The following is a 21956-nucleotide window of genomic DNA, read 5'->3' on the forward strand; positions in this document are numbered from 1 at the left end:
TTAAAACTGTTTACTACAATATGTGATATAATAATTAAGAAAATTAGTGCCCGATCAGTAAATCAAAATAAATATAATTTATAGGTACTGCAACTTCGCGGGGTGTTTAATTGGCGGACGCGGTTTGGGTGTATAATATATCATTGCGTAACGTCCTCGGCGATGAAAAGCGGCAATAAAACCCGACAATACTACAGAGTCGGCGCGTGCGAGGGAGAGGTAGTAGCTATATTAGATGGATAGATAGTGGAAAAAAGAGAGATAAGCTATAGAAGGTATGGGTGTGTGTGTGTGTGTGTGAGAGAGAGAGATGTGTTGAAAGACAAGGGATGAGCCACAACGACGCACAGCAGCAGGTGGCCGTTGATGGTGCAACAGTAGGTGAGGCCGAGATATATGCTATATGGTCGGATAGATTTCAACGGATCACTTGGAGGTGCTCTGCAGCGCACTCGAAACCGCCCGATAAGCATCGGACGCGTCTGCGAGTCAACCGGTTTACGCGCGCGCGACTGCTCGAGTTGGATCTTTGATTTATCGACGGTAACCCGTGCACATGTTAATACATAAAAATGTGTACTTATATATTACAAAATTATTTCGGTTTATAATATACGCGTTTTTCCAAAAAAAAAAAAAAAAAAGAACGCCGATATTTAAATCATGATAGAAAGTCCGAAATAAAGTGGAAAAAAAAGTCAAACCATCATTATTTGATATTTAGCCGTCTATATTATATATTATACAAAGGCGTGCACCGACCGCAGTCATGGACTTATGGCGTAAATATAATATCTACAACCATAAGGGCAGGTGGTTATACCAGCTATTTATGTTCCCTGAAAAGGCGTTTCTATAGTACTGTTTATAGGCATATCCATATTATAATATGGTATAATTACACGCTTGTGTACGTAATATAATATAATGATTTTCCGAGCAATCACTTAAAATATTATAAATACTGTATACATAATAATATAACACCGTAGCCTATCACGGGTTGCCGTCGGTTGGATTTAATACCAATCATGTTTAAAACTGTTGTTTATTGTTTTTTTTTTCATTTAATACACTTACCCCTGTCAGTCGCCACCACCGGAAACTCGTACAGTTTCCGAGTTTCGTAGTCCAGCTGTCTGGACAGACATATATCGCCGGTTGCCGATTTGATGAAAAACGGTCCACTGTTTTCGGACAGAGTGAAGTTCACCATTGAATTGACGCCGCAATCTGGATCCGATGCCGACACCTGTGGGACAAAAAAGTACATTGTTCATTAGTACTGCACGCCGGAACACATTATTAAAATAATATCGTATACGAGAAAATAATAAGCTATAAGCCGGAATATAAAATGTAATGTACATAACGGCGTATATCGGTACGCACCACCGGAGTGTGGCCGAAGAGAGCGCGTCACACGATTCGTATAGTTATTTATAATAACGCCGTGGACGCAGCATCGCGCGTAGGTATACGATGCGTCTTACAATACATATCGTTTATAATTGAATTCTACGTCGTTGTTTTAACGACCCATAAAATACATGTACGTTTACTTATTAAAATAATATGTATATACTAGCATCCGTCGTTATTTTCGGCCAATCGAACTCGATGCGTGTCTTTATGCGCAGTGAACGGTTATAGAAAAAAAAAAACATTTCGAATACGATTTATATACGATATACATAGGCGGTGTATAAATTATTAAATAATGTATGTATTCGTCGAAATCTACGAAAACGTCGACGTTTTAGATAATGCTAACGAGGGTGTAACCTTATATAATATATATTATTATGTATGTATTCCTAGTTTAAATTCGAGTATTTAGATACACAAAATACTTTGGCCTGTGCTGCAACAGCAGTTTTAATTCGTAAACAAAACACAACTGTTGATTGATTTTATTTATGACACTATATATATTATAAAGTTTAGATGACACCCAAGTTTGTTGCACACTCCAAACAGTACAAACTATTTTTACTTGGTAATTTTATAATTTGATGTTACAATATTCATTATAATAATATTATGTGCATATTGAAATCCAACGAAAAACAACTGGTTAGAAATATTCCTCTTAATAATTTATGATCATTGGTCATTTTTAACATTATTATGCATAGTTTATGTAAATGTTGGAATAATATTTTGGTCCTATTCATGGGTCCTAGAAAAAATTTCAGGTGCAGCAGACGCGCGATTCGTATGTGCGTATATGATAAGTACACCTACTAAAGACGTCATTAGGAGTTATGATAATGAATTAAGTTGGCCAGACATAATGTAGCAACAGAATATTAAGTATATTAAAATCGGAAACTGGTATGTCATTTCATCGTTATTAATCATAGAGAATACACGCAACATGTGAAAAATGTTTTAAGTTTTGTTAGGTTCTGCGTATTGCAAATTGATTACGATAAAAAATGCGTTTTAAGCAAAGTATCATATACGCATTACATATATAATAATGTCTTATTTTATTATTATTGGCATGTTATTAAAGTTGAGTGATATTCACACAATTTTTATTGGGCACGACAGAAGATTTTTGTTTTTTTATACTACCAAAGACGTTTCCTATCTTTGTGAAATATTATATATACATGTACGAGACATGCAGTTCAGTAAGTTCAGAAACGTGTCTTATAAACAGTGAGTATAATTTATGTTTCTAGACTTTTGAACGCTTGCATAGAAAGTGCTAGGACACATTCTAACATATTATTATTGTAACCTCTTAAGTTAAGCTCTCGGACCAGAGGTTATTAGCTGTTATTTCCAAGTACTGTTGTCTGTTACTATAATTATTATTTATTTAAATATAATAAATAAAATATCAAATTAATACCATCTAAATATATTTATTACGATTTACTTGATTTTTTAAGAGTGGTCTAAATAAATAAGATGAGGACCCAAAAACGGTGTAATGGGTACCACCTGAAATTCAAGTCGCACACGCCTATTTAGCCGTACAACTATGTATAGGTATACATAATATAACAAATAATAATAATTTCGATCGTTCAATCCACGCATACTAATTTGAACGGGCGAGCGCACAACAGTATACCTATATAGGTACCTACTTATATTATACAGTCGACGACAAAAAAACAAACCGAAAATAATAATATATGATGTAATAATATAATATATAATATTATACTGAACAGCGGACAAGCACACACACACACACACACACACCACCGGTGAACGACCCGGCTGTACGCGTCTGCAAGATCATAAATTGAATTCATCCACCGGCTAGAAAGAGAGCGGCGGAGAGGCTGAGGGACGGAGAGATTGCAGATCGACCGAGGCGATAACTACGCGTATCCTTATACACATATGCGAGCGTATATGTCGACGGGCGACAACGAGCAACGGGTGACCGAAACGGCATTTCCAATTGCCGCAGCTGTCGCACGCGCGCGCGCGTCTCCTTATGGTCTCACGGCAGCAGAGCGCGCGTTGCTTTTGTGCGCCCGCCCGCAGGAGCGCATTCCGCGTCTCGCGGAGAAGAAACGAGAGCGCCGTGGACCGGGTCAGTGGTATAGAGAGCCGGTACATACCACCGCGGTGTGGGCGCCCGCGTTTCTATTATTGTAATATTATAATAAATTAATTTATATACCTGCATCGAAATCGACCGGATTAATGTAAACAAAAATGTCGGCGTATTATTATACCGCCGGTTTCCTGTTTTCGTAAAATATAATATATAAGACACGCTAGCTGTTGCATCTTATCGCGACTTGTTTCGTATGGCGTTTACACGATACGTTATACTATATATTATTATTATATCGTAGGTGACTCGGCCGCGTCCGCGGTCTGCAAGCGCGTAAAATGGTTTAGGAAAAAAAACGTCGAAAAATGCGGTTGAAAAAAATATGAAAAAACCGAACAGAGTAAATATCATTAATTTTAGCACGCCACGTATCTATTATGTACCTGTATTTTACCTATGTGTATATACGCTATACAACAGTCGTCGATGAATAATAATTATCATAACTAGATCTATTATATAATGCCTATACTTATACATAATATATAACGTGTGTCCGGCTGAGCGCGCGCGTGTGTGTGTGTTATGTTTCAAATTTATTCAATTCAGACACACACGATTTATTTATTTTTTTGAATTGTTTCGCAAAACGCCATGGAACTGATTTCCCGATACTTATACATATATAAATGCATGACGGGAGGCGTGCAGTGTTTTAAACGATCATAATAAATACGTATACGCGATAATTGCGACCGCGCGTAATTATACGGTCGTAAAACGGTAGCTTTAAGATTTTAAATGCTGTATAATTGCGAGTTTCGTTTTTTTCAACAAAACACGAACGCGCGCTCTAATATGGCCTCCGTTCATATTTATAATAATAATACATTATATTGGTATGTAGGTATCAGACTATCGGTTGTAGGAAGATACATGTCGCGTGTCGCATACGTCGGCATCCATTATATACTTATTATGAACTGTTTAAAGCGACCGATTTCGTATAAAATAATACAATTGGTAAACAATATATACCTAGTGATTCACCGAGCATGCTCAACTCTATTTTTCATTTCATACTTTTAATTTTGATTTTTGAATGGTTAAATATACTTAAAGATCATTATTACTCATTTTTTTTAAATTTTTCGTATTGACGAGTGTCTTCTGAACATTTTTGTTTTTCAAATTTCCAAAAATCATATTTTTGAAAGATTGTGCATTATTAAAGAAAAAATAAGGATGGACATTCGTGTCGAATCACTCTGTATACGAGTAGGTATACGTAAACATACACCTACACATAATTTATATCACCATTATAATATTATTCTTAAATTTATATATGTAAAAAATTGGTGTGGATAAAATATACGACAGTTGCATGTAGAAAACAAGATATAAAACTCCGAATTAACGAGGAAATGGCCAAAATTAAATCATAATAATATACATATTATTATATATTGCATTACGGCGTGACATGTGTGCAGGCGCCCGCGACCAGATATATTAATACAGGCGCGAGTGTCTTATTATATTATAGCTGGTCAGTTTCTTCTATAATTATGTGGTCATCGTTAGCGTTGTCGTCTTCGGGTTTTGGCGGCGGCTCCGAGCAATTTGTTACGTTTTGACAGCCGGCCCCGGCGCGCGCGCTGACAGAAAGACCCGCGCGTGTGAATTATTGGTTACATTTGTGTTCGCTTGCGTGTGTGTGAGCAGAGGGTATAGACGGGGAAAAAAGTGTATAAAACAAGCATTACCGGATTCCGCGGAAAAATGTGTCCTACGCGCCAAAAAATAAAAATAAAACATTACAAGCACGTATACGTATTATAAATATAATATACGCACACGCTGCTACGGTGTACGCAGCGCTTCTGTGCACCCAGGAGTCGAGGTGAACGACACGCTGGGATTTTTTGGGGAAAGAATAAAATATATAAATTACGCGTTTATCGATCCAATTATTTTCGGCGTCGACGTCGCTCCGGACTGCACCCGGTTGGCCCGTTGCTGCAGTGCATAATAATCATCGCATTGTTGTTTCATGCGAGCATCGTCGTCGTTATATATTATATTTTATGTAATATGTATAAGCCTGCCGCTGTACTTGAACAAATTAATACTATCCCCAAAATGATATATTGGTCTTGTGTACAGCCGGACCGGGTCTTCCATTTATTTGGATTATAATATGCAAACCACCGAGCTCAGATAGCAATCTCCTCTATATTATGTGTGCGTGTGCGACCGGTCGTCGTCGAGTTATTTCCTCATCCCACCGCCTCTTTCAAAGTTCCAATTATTAGGTATACGCTTCAGATGATATACACACGCAGATTCCGATCGATAAGCATCGCAGACGACGTTTGAAAAACTCGATGTTTTTGTATATATGTATATAGGACCATATCATATTATGTTTTATGTACAAATATAAAATACCTAATCGGATTTGTCTGAGGAACGTTTCGAGCTTTTGTGCCGCCACGATTGTTAAACCTACCGCTGTGATATTGTCGCACGATCACGAACCGAATTATTTATTCACTTGACTCGACAAAAAAAAATCAATGATATTTAGTTTAACCAAATTGCGGAGCAGGTGATGGAGTGAGGAAGAAGAGGTTTATACTTTACAAACCAGCGTTAGCGGCCAATATAAATAAAAACATTATAACGCACTATCGTGTCCAAAGAATCATGAAAATAGTTGCTAAAATTGAATATATAATATATTTATTAAATATATACCAATATGCCACATCATATACAATCTACGAGCAGCGATAAAGGCAATTCTTTATTAAACCGATAAAAGAAACGAACATTTTATAAATTATAATAGGCATTAGGGTGTTATTCCGTACCTGCTTAAGTGTACGGTGTTGTGAAATATCATTCTAACGACGACTTACTGCGATAATATATGGTGTTGCAGTGTGCGCAGCTATATCGATTATGACGTTTATATTATTATCATAGGTTCCTACGTATGAAAACGCGTGATTGATCTCCAGCGGAGGGGTCCCACCTAAACCGGTATTTAACTTAGTTAAGTACAATAATGTATACAAAATAATATACATGGGCAGGCCAGAAAAAATAGCGATCACTGCTGGGATAGTCTTTCGAAGAAGGAGTAATTTTTTAATCTATTTCTTCGCACACTCTTTTTTAAAATCTGATCATTCATCAACTACGCATGACTATATACCATTCTTCAATTATATTTTTGCGACTACCGCTACATTTATTACATCTTTAAAATAGCCAACGGTCATAAATTAGTAATTACCAATATGATATTATAAATAAACACATGGATGCGACACTCAGGATTGTAATATCGTAATAATTTGAAAATATATAAAATAAATCGTGTATATTATATTATTATTATGGGGTATATTGAAATATTTAATCATATTTTATGCTCTTACACGCGCTTACGCCGGAGTTTGTTAACCGTAATAATAAAAATATGTTAATATTAAATGGCTTTGTGTATATGTACATACATGAAAAATAATAATTAATAATCGATGACAGTCGCATGGCTATAACGTTCATCCCCCTTTGTCTCGTATACGATAAAGTTGCAATTAACAGTGGAATTATTACTATTATACAGTGTAAACCAGTCAATAGAAAAAAATAAAAACCATAATTTTCCTGTAGGTTATAAAGGAAAGTTAACTACATCGAAAATACGGATATCCGAAATCCGATATTAACTTGGGAATATCAATGTAAAAATACACGTGTTTAAAATGTATGCGTCAATCGATAAAAAAAAAATGTTCATATAATAATATAAATTTGTGATTTTTTTTATTCGCAGCTACACATAACACTCACATAATATAATAGTATATATATATTATATATATATAGGTATTTAATTGAAATGTCCCAGTCGCACGTCGGACGGCGGCGAGGAGGAGGAAAGTAAAACGCCGCGCGCGAGATCTCGGTGATGCTGCAGTTGTAGCAGTATATATATATACATATTCGTACGGCTGACAGGGGCCATTAAAGATAGGGAGAAAACACACTCGATTATTGGTTAATTACGGTACGGATTAACACCGAACGAAACGTGTTTATTCAAATTGGCAACATTATCGGTGTGTATAAACTGTAAATGTATATAGGTACAGTATACGTATGTGTGTGTGTATGTAAATGTGTGTCTATAATATGTCTGTATAAGAATGACTGAACGAGTGTGTTATGTGTTATGGTTGAAGTCGCAAAAATGATAACGGACGTTTCCTATATTATATATAACGATTGAGCTCGTGCGCGCATTCACACATAGGTAACTATATAATATAATATTCATAAAACGGTGATTTACGATGACTGTAAGATGGCGATCGGTTATATAGCTCATAGTAAATGTAACCATGCACCTAATACCTAAATAAATGTTTAAGTAGTATACACGGAAAGATGGGATTAAGCGCGGATTTAGCTGACAAAATAGGTATATATGTGCGAAGAAAAAACGTGACGTGATTAAAACAATGATTTAGTGATAATTTTATATCTGCAGGATTGTATCACGTAACGACGATTTTTCTACTGTATACGCGGTAAAACGATATATTTTTGCATACCCATACATATTGTCAGACGACGTTTTCGAGTCCTTGAGAATAGCACCAGCCTGTCTCTTTCCGCCTTATTACACACACACACACACACATTGTTCTCCGAAGCGAAACAGGCTACCATTTCGTCGTCTCCGGTTCATTGATGCTGCGTACTGCATGTATTTATATTTTAAATGTATATATAAATATATATGATGAAAGAGTGTGTGAGAGAGAGAGAACTCACTCTGATTTATTAAGCCGGTTTCCATTATTATATTAACGGTGTCCGCGCATTACACATACACAAACACACGTATAATATATAAATTGGTAAGCTTTCCCGAAAGTCACCACCGTCGCCGCCACACTAATGATTTCGGAACCATTGTTTTGACGGCACTGCAGCAGCAATTCCAGTGCATAATTCACTTTTGGGTTCGAGTTATTTACGAGCCATGCAGGCAGCGACGAGATAACGGTTTTGCGAACGACACAAGAGACTGGTCCCATAAAACAATTCGCGAAACAATTGCCGCCGACATTTCGCGACGATGGAATGTGCGCGCGTCTCGTTTAATATACGCGCCCATATATAATATATATCTACAAAAACGGCCGAGTACCATTTCCCGCGACTTTTCCATGGGTATATAAACGCCTGTATAATATGCAGTGGGTTATTATAACAATAATATAACTATTTATAGCTGCAGGCTCGCATATTATATACTCACCCTGAGCAGCTGCAACACTAATGTACTATATATTCACAACAAAGATAGGTAGGTATATTATAATATTATTATTTTATATAATAATATTATATTATGATTTTGTTAAAAAATGTTAAATCGTATACACACACGCACAACATAAAAAAAATGGTTTATATAGGACTCGTTTTGGGAAAGAAAAAATAATACCAAGACACATCGCTGATGTTGTTGTTAATCGCCTCCGTTTACGAAAAACATGTAAAGAATATTACTGTTCCTAATCCATTCGCTCGTTATCGCCGTCGCCGCCAACGCTATAGATAATATAGTACCACACAACTACAATGCACGTGCGTTAAAGTCTCTCGCGACGCGCAGTGTCATCCGAATAAAATCGTGCAAGTACCGAATTCCATCATCCGTCTAGTGGTCGCTGCTAGACTATAATACTATATATATATTTCAGTTACAACGACGAGATTGTTTGGGTACAATGTTAGCTCCATCAATTACGAAAAGACGTTTCCGTATTATGAATTGACGTGTCAGGTAAACGCGTATTATATGGCGGGTATAGATGGAATAAGTGAAAAAGAACAAACGCATACGGAAAACCAAAACCAGAAAACCCTTTTAGTCGGCTGTCAAAAATAATAAACATTAGGTACGCGTCGTCTTCTTAAATTAACCTCGTGAAGCAGCATATAAAATAATATACATCTGTCGGCGGTGTACATATATAATTGACTCTGCACAGACCTAGCATGCGGTTTATTAAAGAGATGCGCATGTGTCGTTATTCAATAAATCGTCATTATCGGTAAATCGATTTTTATATTTATAAATATCAGAATAATTGAAATGCATAATATGTTGCAATGTCGATCGTGATATTGATCAATAATTAATGGATGTTTAGAGGAAGAGTGTAAATTGTGTATAGTGTATACAATAAGTATTACGGTGAAATCGTAGATAGTGATTTTTTTCAAAACACTAAAATAATACAATATGTACCTATTATACGATAAAAATAATTTTTGCACAATATTTAAATGAAAAAATTAAATTAAATAACGATATTATAATATGCGAACTTATATCGCCGAATACTATTCTGTATTCATATAAATCGCGGTAATTTATTGGTCTGGACAATCCGAACATTTTGGTCACACGGTCCTCGCACGTTTGAGTATATATATATATATACATATGCAAACACGACGACAAAGATACGGATCGATATAAATGGCATCCAGCAGTATAGGCTTTCTTTTCTACTTTTCTGGGTTGATGTGGTGGTCGTCGGTAAACCGGTAGATCTTTTAATGGTTCGCTCAGTTCGTCTTGTATATAGGTACACTATACACAGTATACACATATTATAAATAGGTACTTTTATAGAAACATAGATCGAGTAAAGAAAACAATTACACTAGAATTATTCATTGTCTGTAGAGCGGCGAAATTGTTAATTTTTTTACACATACCTATAATGTATAATGTATATATTATACATCATAAAAATGTATATTAGGTATATATGATATGAGAAAGAGCTTATAAAAAACTTTGGATTTACACATAAATTTATTATAGTATAAACCTGCAGTAGGTTCGCCAAGTTGATAGACAAGGGTTGGCTACCCTGGCACGAAACTCGCATAGTCATGAAGTTTCCAATGCTATAACGTTCAGGGTATGTATCCGACAAACACACACATTGCCAAGAATGCGAGTATATATCTTTATACGCACACTATATATATATATTTATCCATATTATACTATACGCATACCCCTCGTCGTCGCGACGTGGTGCCCACAACCTGTCATTATTGTTCTCGGCGGCGGACTAATGATGTCGGACGAGCGCCCTCCTGCCATCTGCCTTTTTCATCACTCGAAGAAGAAGAAGAAAAAATACACAAATGTATAATAATAATAATACCCTATATATACTGGGTCGACGATGTGTAGTTAAATATTTTATAGTATGAGTGAGAAATACGATTTTCATTACGCGAACGTGTTAAAATTGTGCACACAACGGCGCGCGCGGAGATTCGATACGAAAGAATGCAAATCGTTTCAACCGCAAAAACCCCAACGGCGAGTGACGCGCGTTATACAATATAATAGTGCTGCAGCACCAAATATCTCGCGATCATTTCGATCTATTTCCTTTGTTGCGGCGCGGCGGCAGAGTAATCATCATTACACGCCATTACAATATAATATATTATATGTATATAATATCCGTTTCTTCCATTGAAATTACGACGGTCAAATGACAGGTTTTTGGAACATGTATATCTATTATGTATGCGCTCAACCCACACATACACATATATATATATATACATATTATACATAATTTGGGGAGGGGGGTCATTAAACACCCGAAGAGACATTAAACGCGCTGCCGCGGGAATAAAATCGGTAGGACGACTGCGGGCGGGTAGGGGTTGGGGTATAGCGGGAAGAAGAAAAAATATATTATGTCGGAAAAAAAACCGAAAGTAATCATGTTCTGCACCGCACGAGGAGAGGAACCGAGCGTATAATATAATATTATTATGTAGTATGCGATGGATGATGTATAAAGTAGTTATTACGCAACGTGCGCGGGTGATGGGAAGCGGCGGCGGTAATTGACGGTTGTAGCTGTGGCGGTGGCGGCGTCGACGACGGCAGAGAACCAGAAAACACGACCAATGACATCGGCGGGGGAGACCGCAACGATGGGCAATCATTATTTTGGACTCGGTGGTCGTTTTCCAAGAGTCGGTATAATACACGGCATAGTGCATATATATATATATAGTACAATAATTGTGGGCCCAGTTCTTTGTTTCTGTGTACACACACACATACACACGTATATATATATATATATAAACTTGAGACGCGCGAGCACATAATATAATATATAATATGTATATATAATGTATTCGTCGCATGGGAAAACAAAAACATATATACGACCACGACGGGAGGACATGATGACGACTATACGACGTCTGTTTAAAATAATTGACGTATATTATCGTGTGTGTGTGTGCAGTGTTTAATAATTGACGAATTTCGCCGCCGTGGGTGGGTGTTCGCGTATATATAATATTATAAATGTACCCGAGGAATTTGACCGCGTTTTTCTCGACGGCTGCTGGTCTATAATGTACAATAGGTATAATAATATAAATAAGATTCTATAGCTATAATATATGTTGCCCGAATGAACTAAGACTATATACTACTACTACTACGACTATTACGCGGATGAACTATTTTACGAACAGATTTTTTTTTCCAGGCGTGGGCACTTCGCGGTGGTACTTATAATAGGTATTATAGGTACCTGCAGCGATATACGCCGGTATTACAACGGTGTTTGTCGCGCTCGGCGATTGAAAACCGAACGCGGACGATAAAAAGGCGACGGCGGACAAGCAATATCTGTCATAATAATTCCGCCCACATACTGTGAGCACGGAACGCGTGTGTCCCACAGTAGCGGTCCGGTCCAATAAATTCGAAGTGAGAGAGGGCCCACCGCCACGCGGCCACCGTTTAAATTACGAGCCGTTTCAGAATTTATTCGTTTATAAATATTATTAAAACGACGATTTTTACGAGTTTTTCATACATATATTAATATATGTATATATGTGAAGACTATAGAGGTATATAATGGTATGTGCACGCATGTAAAGTTTATTATTATTTTTTTTTTATATATAAGCACCCCCTCCCCTCCGTCCGCCCAACAGTAGAACATAATAATATATAATATATATAAATATAAGTCTTTACACCGGCCAGCGGCTTAGGAGAAATATCGACTCAATGTGTATATGTGTGTGAGTGTGTGTGCATACTGCATAATAATAATAATAATATATTATAATGCACGCGTGGAATTATATTATTGCACTCTGAACACCGATCGTAATAATGTAATTTATATATGTATATATATGCCCCGATCCGATCGGCGATGATCCAATGGGGGGTCCAATTAATTCGCTTATACGCGTATTTAAGCCAAAACGATGTAAATATTTTCGTCGAGAAAAATAGTTGCTCTCCGGTCGTTTGAATAATTCATGTACTTAAAATGTTATGTACCAGTATATTTATAATTTGACTTTTATTTTCCAATAAATAGATAATTGTAAAACGTGTAAAGTCATCGATAAATGTGAGAAAATATTTCTTTTACTATTCCATTATATATTGGAGATATAATCGAAACACAAACATCACTATACGTACAAGTTGTAGAGGGTGGTGTAAACAGAAGATCTTGATTATAGAAATAGTTTTCTATAGTTTGCTTATACTTTTTTTATCTACCACACAACAATCTGATGAAACAGTATTATTTATATTTTACATTTACACTATCAACTATGTTTTTCGTTTAATTAAATAAATCGAATTTTAAAATAAAAACCACTTATAATCGTTATTATAGTACAAACTTTTCTATACAAAGAACAAAGCTATAATTTCCTGTTAGTTAAGTCTGTAACTGAAAATTGCGTAATATAGGTACCATAATATATTATTTACATGATGCGAGTTATATCAATTTACTGTTGGTCATGTCTGAGTCCATAACCTGTTATAATTCTTGAGCCTTGATATGATATTCATAAAAAGATTATTACAAACTAAATAACAACTTACATACCCATCAGTTAATTGATTTGTATATTGGCATCTACTGAATTCTATATGTATTAAGTTAAGCGCTTTTAATAATAAAAAAAACTATAATAATATGTAAGACATTTCAAGATTTTTAGAAAATATGCAAAAGTGCCGAATTTCACTCAAGGTTAAGAACTATTATAATTTACATAATATATTAAAAGTTGGTGAACATAACAAATTCATATGTAATTTAAAAATAAAATTTTAATTTTAATTTGATTTATTTGTAATTAAAACTTTGGTATCGCGTAAAAAATGATTAAAAAAAATTTATTAATCTGTATTAAAGACATTTTATAAACTAAAGAAAAGTTGATTTTTTTTTAAATATGAATATATGTTGCAGCGTGGAATATAATATAATATAGGGATGGAATAACAAGGGATTTGTTCAGCTGCAGTGGCGGCACGAAAAAAGAAATATAGAAGCGTAGGTATATTATTTAAACCCATATATAATTCGAATAATAATTAGAACAACGTGTGTCGGCGTTTTTCCCTGTGAGAGAAAAAGAATTGATTTGCGTCGCCGCCGTCTTTACTGCGACGGGTCATCGAGTACGCCGTAGCTATACGCAGACACAAGACGCCACTGCAGCCATATATAGTCTTGTTATTACACAAAAACATACACACACGTACGAATTATATACGCGACCTTTTCGGGGGCGTTTCTTTAGGACAAAAAAAAAAAACCCGAAAAAATAATCCCCCGCGATGATGATATTGTGTATAATAGATTCACTGAAGATCAAACCTAATTTCATTTCTGCAGTCGTCGCGGCATAAAAACACACAACGCCGCGCAGTGTGTGCGGTCTCTTCAGTTTTTACGCAAACGCGGTGGAAAAACGTCTATGCCTTTAATACTATATATATAATAGGTACATACAGTACACAGTACAACTAATATATATACATACACGCACGAGATGATGCGATAGTAAATGATAATATATTATTAAACGTGGTATACACCAAGTAGCTGCTGCAGCAGTTGGCCTCCGCACGGATATATCACGCGAGACGTTGTGTGGGCGGCGGACGAATATAATATACTCCTATTTAATATACAGGATGATTCACCATTCATACTCACCCTTAAAAATAAACGATGTACAATACACAGTACACAATATATAGATCAAATATTCAAAATATTACATATGTATTTTATATTTTAGTAAAATTATTTTTAAGAACTTTTATCATTATTATATCTATAAATATTATGTTATAATAGCTGAAACACTACTCGTTAAAATTATAATTTAAATTAACGCATTGTTAGATAAATAAAAAATAGCAGGTTAACATTTTTGGTGAACCACCCTGTACATATACTTGTGCAGTATTATGCACGAGAAACAAAACGACTAGCGATCATCGTGCGCGTATACTGTATAAGTAGAATAAGAACAATATGTATATAATATTATAACTTATCGCGGAGCCCGGCAAATTATTTTATCGGACAGCTATGAAATTGGCTGCTACCATCGATTGTCATGCCGCATAACAATAACGAGAAAAACACGAACAAGAGTTAAAATCAGTCATACCTATTGAGTTATACATAAACGTTTGTACCGCAGATGTATATAGTGAGATATATAATAATATATTGATATATTATGTATACGCGTGCGGACGAATGGCATAATATAAATTTGACGAATGATAATTTAAAGTATGCATCTAAAAGGAGTATAGGTAAGTCGATTTTTACATTTTTCTAAGACATCACATCAGTACCTATTCGTGTATTATATAGGTATACTTTGACACAACTAATATAGCATCAGATAGTTATTACTTATTTATATATTTTTTTTTTTTTTTGACACATTTAAATGTCCCGAATAAAAAATTACACGATTATAACCCGTCGATTGGGTTTTATATAATTATATAAATATTATGTATAAAAATCGGAATGTAAAATATTATGCCGCTGTCGCCGCCGCACAAGGACTCCCCCAAGACGATACACACACATATATATATACAAAGTAAATAATATATTACGCGAGTGTGAGCAACGTTTCTATATTTATATTATATTTAAAGTGTACCCTTTAATCAATATACATACTATACGCCTTTCTCGGCCCACACGGGTACACAAGGCGACAACGACCGCCGCTGCGGCATTGACTTTTCACACGCCACATCCGCGTCTGACCGGAGCCTCTTCGCCGCGTTATCTGGTCGGCGGCGCGAGCGTTATTAATGAGAAGCGATTTACCGTTTCCAGTATATAATATTATATTATATATTATGTCTTGTACACGACGCCACAGCTATACACCCGATAACGTCAATAATGCTCGCGGTGCCTATATATATAATATTACTCATATATATTGTACACAAATATGTATAAAAACGCGACACGATGACACGGGAACACTTAAATCCATTTAGGTTTGTGTAATAATATTATGAAGTCGATATATATTTTGCCCCCACCGATGATGCACGTGATAGGTATTTATATTTTTTTCTCCTGTCAGATTAACGTACGAATTACACGAATACGTGTTCGGTATAGTGTTATAATAGTGACATCGACGACCATAACAATATTTTAATAAAGACGAACACATATTTCTGCTATAATTATCATAGATGTGTTTAGACCGTCTATAATATATTATTATATTATATAAAATATAATAAACCTCAGGTCGTAGATCTAGTCGAGGGAGGCAGCTACCCACATTACCTAGCCGCTGTCACATCTATGATATATACATGTAAGTACAAAATATATAATACAAGTTCGAAGGACGATTATTTTTTATTATTTCGATAACGCACTAGGGTGGTGCGTCGTTGTCGGTTACGTTGGTCGGCATACTATTTATACATATATACGCGAAGGCAGCGATCTTATCTCGGATGCAGCGCACATATATTTGTGTACCTATATACGAGAAAGACAGAGATAGGAGACGCGCGCGAGCTCGCACAATTTGTCCGGAACAATTAGCGTCTGATATTATGGCCGACGACGTGTATTTATTGTGTGCATATAATATAACATTGGAAACAATGTGCAGTACGTACATATGCGCGCGCGCGCACGTATTATACGAATATATATGAAAAAAAAGGGTAATGTAGGTATATTATAATATTATGTAAAAAAGAGAAATATATAAAAACTGCGGTGTGAGGCGGACAATGGGGTCTCGTCGAAGGGGAAGAGCCGCGGAGTGAATATATGCGCTGTATGTGCGCATAAGACAATGTGGTTCGCAAGGTGTCGCGTGAGGGTTAGTGGTGGCGGTGGTGGTGATCGTCGTCGTTGCCGTAGTTGTACATGCAGAGTCGTTCATTGTTCTTTCGATTATTACGGTCGACCCGAAGGGTCAGTCGGCGGGAGAAGATCGATGAAATATTCTTTCCGATGAGAAAATATGCGTATGGAAATAATGGTAATTACTAGATATATATATATATACGTACACACACCGCCGTCGCATGTTCGCGAATACAAACAACGAAGCATATATCATCGTGTACCTACTGTAAATCCTTATAATGGATTATATATAGTAATATTCAAGACGACGGAGCGGATTGCAACGAATTTTTCGGAATTCCGTTGGGAAATTTCGTATTCGTATATATAGTTGCAGCCTACGAGTACGATATAATTTGCATAATGAAATTATAAAACGCTAAATATTTAAGGTACTTATATATCAATGTAATAAAATATGTGGGACTTGAAATAGCTCTGCAGGGAGAGCTAAAACCACCCCCCTACTTACATTTATGTATAACACTTATAGGTGTCTGTACTATATACAGCTTTGAATAATAAACTATAATAATATATAATATCCTCATATTATATACAATAGATATTGTAACGCTTGCGGACTTAACTCGATGGTCACCCCCTCATCATCAGCTATAGGTATTTACTATATTATACAGTATATTTTATATAGATATATATTATAATATACAGTTAAATTGGTTTTCCCGGCTCTATATAAAATAATATTATATAGGTATTATCAAATTATACACAGGTTCGGGACAAGCGACGAAACAATGGGATTATCGACCGCAATACACGCATATATATGCGGTACACACTATACATATATATATAAGGACACATATATAATCATATGATATGCCGGGGCCGCGGGTATACACGTTGGAAAACTAAAATATCATTCCTGTGTAATTACGGTGTGCGGTTTGTGTTGTTTTGTGTGTACCTACGCTACAGCAGAAGTTTCTATATAGATAATAGGTATATATATATATATAAGTTGGTACTTTGAAATTTTCATGGCCAGTTCTTATTCCGGAATACATTAGAGTCCGTAATTACGGTAAAGAATGTAATGGCCTTTATTTTTTCCATGGTCCAGTCCACATACACACACACACCGCAGTCGCAGCACCGAACAAATCGAACGGACGCTCAGTGCCCGGGCTATGTTATCATCTTTACTGCGTATATACGCGTATTATAAACACGCAGAATTTATGACGTTACTCATATATATTAATGTATACTTTATAAGACGAGAGCGAAGCTGGTATAAATGAATGTACTCGAATACTCGAGTAGAATTTATGTACAAATATAACGGCCCTAACATTTTTGGAGGTTGACGAAATCAGCATTCTGAATTATATTGCAGCTGCAACTGTATATACGAGGGACGTAAAAGAGTCGAGTCGTTTGGCCGGCTAAATCACTCAAAAGTTAAGTCAAAATAATATAAAGTCATTATCGTGATCTAATTATTAATTTAAAAGGTGTACTTATACGTTTATACAATTTGCTTCGGTATAAACATAATCGAAAGGTATAGAAGCTTAAAATTTAAATTTATAATACATAAACACCAAGTAAATATATATATAAAGGAATCGACAATATATTTATATATAATATATTATAGGTATTTGTAAGTAGACAGAGCGATGATGCAAAATCATTATAAAACACGCACAGACACGCGTGTTATGATTCACCGCAAGTATATTATAATCTACGACGAAGACGACGGCGTAGGTACATATATATTATATACCTATTATATTCTGTTGTGAGCGCGGCCATTATCGCGCGCGGTCTTTGACCGACGACGGTTTACGACGAGACTTACGGTAAAATATACGCGTATATAATACCTATACATACGTAGGTACCTATAATATATATCGATATCGAAAACGTATAAATTCGATTGTCGTTGGAGTCGTAGGATATGCATATATACACTAACTGCAGCGCCCCGAGTGCTGCTGATGCTGTGCGGTATACACACTACACGTGGGATTTATAAACTCTTCCTTGACGTATATTTTATTGCCTTTCGAGCGTGGTATATACCTACCTAATATATTTACGCATTTAATAGGAACGCAACGATAATATGATTTACACGATGTTGAACATATATTAGGTACCTATATAAAATGTATAGAAACATCCGCGACAACGAGTTTAATGAGCTATCCGAATATATATAGAATCTATAGGTATAAAAGCTCTGATGCAACGACATTCACCCTGCAGTATAGATACCTATATGTACGGTTACAGTACGTCGACCTGGTGTGTACTTAGAATTTTTTTCCTGAATAAGGGTAGCTTCAAGCTTTTATCTATATTTCCCTTTAACAGAAACAATATGCACTGCAATTACCATTAATTCGACTATCGTCGGTGAACATCATCACAGACACAGTAAAAATTATTATAACGATGTATATAGGTAACGATTAAAGGCAACATATTTCTGAGGGGAGGAGTAGCTTCAACCCCAAAGCCACCACCTGCGGATCCTAAATGTGCCACTGACTTCGAAAATTGTTCAATAAACATGATGCAATATTTGCTTACATATAGGCAAACCTATCGTAAATCGTGTGAAAAATTCGAACGAATAAGGGATGATATATTTCTACGCGAACCGCGAGCTTTGTGCACGTTGCGATAGGTATTTACTGCGGTTTGCGACCTATACGGACAACTATATAATATAATATATTATGTATATTTTTATTTGCATAAACATATCTATTATAATATTATGTATACGATAAATTAATAACACAATAAACAAAAATGGCGTATTCGTGCGTATATAAATAAATAATCGCGGTAACCCCACCAGGTCGATAGACGCGCGCACGGCATTACACGTATACATATATAATGTGTATAAGGTGTATAACGAACGTGAATGACGGCGGCGTCGGGTCCTAATGAAAAATTGCGCGTCCGGTCGGCGCGTAATTAGTGCTGCCGCCGTGGTGGGGACCCGAAGTTCGTCCATTGGGCGGCCGTCGCGATTCCGGCACGTCTATTGGCCGACTCGCAGATAATGAGCGGTGGCATTACGGCTAGGGCGCTGCCGCCTGTTGTCGCGAATATATGTCTATGTGTAATGTGTGTGTATTTGTTTGTGTGTAAATTGCAGTACACATACATTTGACGATGATAATAGTAATAATAGTATATGTAAATCGCGTGTTTAACAACTATATAATATATATATATATATGGGTACACGTTGTGCCGTAAGCCGCAGAATGCGAGTATATAGAAATAATGCGTTCGCCACAATAACTACCCTTATTATAATTTGTGATCGCTGACGATTATTTGCCTATAGATCCGCGTTTTCAGATACCACGACTTATAAAAGTAGTAGATACCTGTATACTAACAAATAATATACCTAATATAAAAATAGAAATAGCCGATTTTTATAGGTAATACGCACGGCGGACAAAATTTTCAAGCACATAACGATTTCGATTTACGAATAATATAAAATTTAATTACGTGTATTTTTGGTTTTTTATGTATAAATATATATACTATATAGGTACGATATATAAATTAATTCGACAATATTTCGATAAGTTTAGTTGAGTAGATATACAAAACGCAAATGCGTGGCCACTGGCCAAATTACTTTGCATATTTATCTATATTATATATACGAATAATATATCATCGATTTGATCTCGTGTATATACACAAATATATAAAATATAATATATAACTCGTGTATCTATTTGAAATGATCTGGTAACTCTTACATTATTATAGGTATAGGACCTAGGTATTACGATTCAATTCAATTATCTACGCGCGTTGAAACTGTTAAGCATACCTGTTGGCTATTTGAACTTTTAATTCATTATAATATTTCATTTTTGTTATTGTTATATAGAATGTATAAGTTATAACTTATAATAGACAACTGAAAATATTATATAGGTAGGTAGGTATGTATAATGATTAATAAATTGAAAAAAAGGTAATCAAATGCATTTTGTATATTATAATATATAATATGTAACTATATACATTATATTGTATTTATTAAAACATGAAGTTTTTTTTTTTAATTTGACTTTAAATCAACGTGCATTATTACATAAAAAATACTTGAAATAAAAATTGTAAACATAATTTACAATTAAAAATTATAAATGTAGGTATATTATATATTTTAAATGAATTCAACTTCTCATAAATATTATATCACTCACTATAAAAATATAATTTCAATAATTTATATCATATAATATTAACGAACAACTCGTTGTATTATAGAAAACAAAAATATGAGGCAATTGAATAATATAAGTATATATTATAATATATTATATTTCATAAAATATAATATATGATTTGGAGACGAATCTCAAAACGATTATAATATAGATTCTAAAGCATTGTAGGTATATATTTATTATTTATATCTATATATAATATATATATAGTATTTTAATCTATTTACCTGTATACACTATATACATCATAAAGGTACAATGAAATCTGCAGTTATTAATTACTAAATAATATGATTATTACGTCATATATGTAGTTAAAAATATTTCATTTTAATAACAGGATATGCATATTATAAGTAAATACATTTATGAGAAAATTGGTTAAACATAAAAATATAACACATTTTTATTTTAATAAACATAATATACGTTTTGATAGGTACGTTTGTATCTACCAAGTACCTATATTAATTTTTTTTTTTTAATTTTGTAAATTATATATTTCACAATATATAATTATACTATAGTTGGAAAATATTTTAGCTCCCTCGAACAAATTAATTCGCTGTTTGATTAAATAGATAAAATCTCTTCTATCTCTATGTATGTATGTATATTGAAAGAACAAAAACAATTATATATTATTATTATTTTTTTTTGCTTTTAATAAGACATTAAAAAATGTTGTAAAATAGAACGCGCGCTTCGTTATGGTTCCATCACCACATGCACCGAGTTGTACATTTCACGTTCATGTATACATAAGTACCTACTATCTATATATTATATGACACG

At 34.8% G+C, this 21956-nt stretch overlaps 1 protein-coding gene across 1 annotated transcript in view; it reads right to left on the reverse strand.

The window, feature by feature from the left end:
- The window catches only part of LOC114119107 (protein dachsous), a 122423-nt gene that overhangs the window by 28733 nt on the left and 71734 nt on the right, over nt 1–21956 (reverse strand). Inside the window, exon 3 of the mRNA XM_050201223.1 lies at nt 1081–1252. Coding sequence (XP_050057180.1) covers nt 1081–1252 — 172 coding nt within the window. The remainder of the gene's footprint in view (nt 1–1080; nt 1253–21956) is intronic.

This window comes from Aphis gossypii, chromosome 2 (genome assembly GCF_020184175.1).
Source record: "Aphis gossypii isolate Hap1 chromosome 2, ASM2018417v2, whole genome shotgun sequence".
Lineage (NCBI taxonomy): Eukaryota > Metazoa > Arthropoda > Insecta > Hemiptera > Aphididae > Aphis > Aphis gossypii.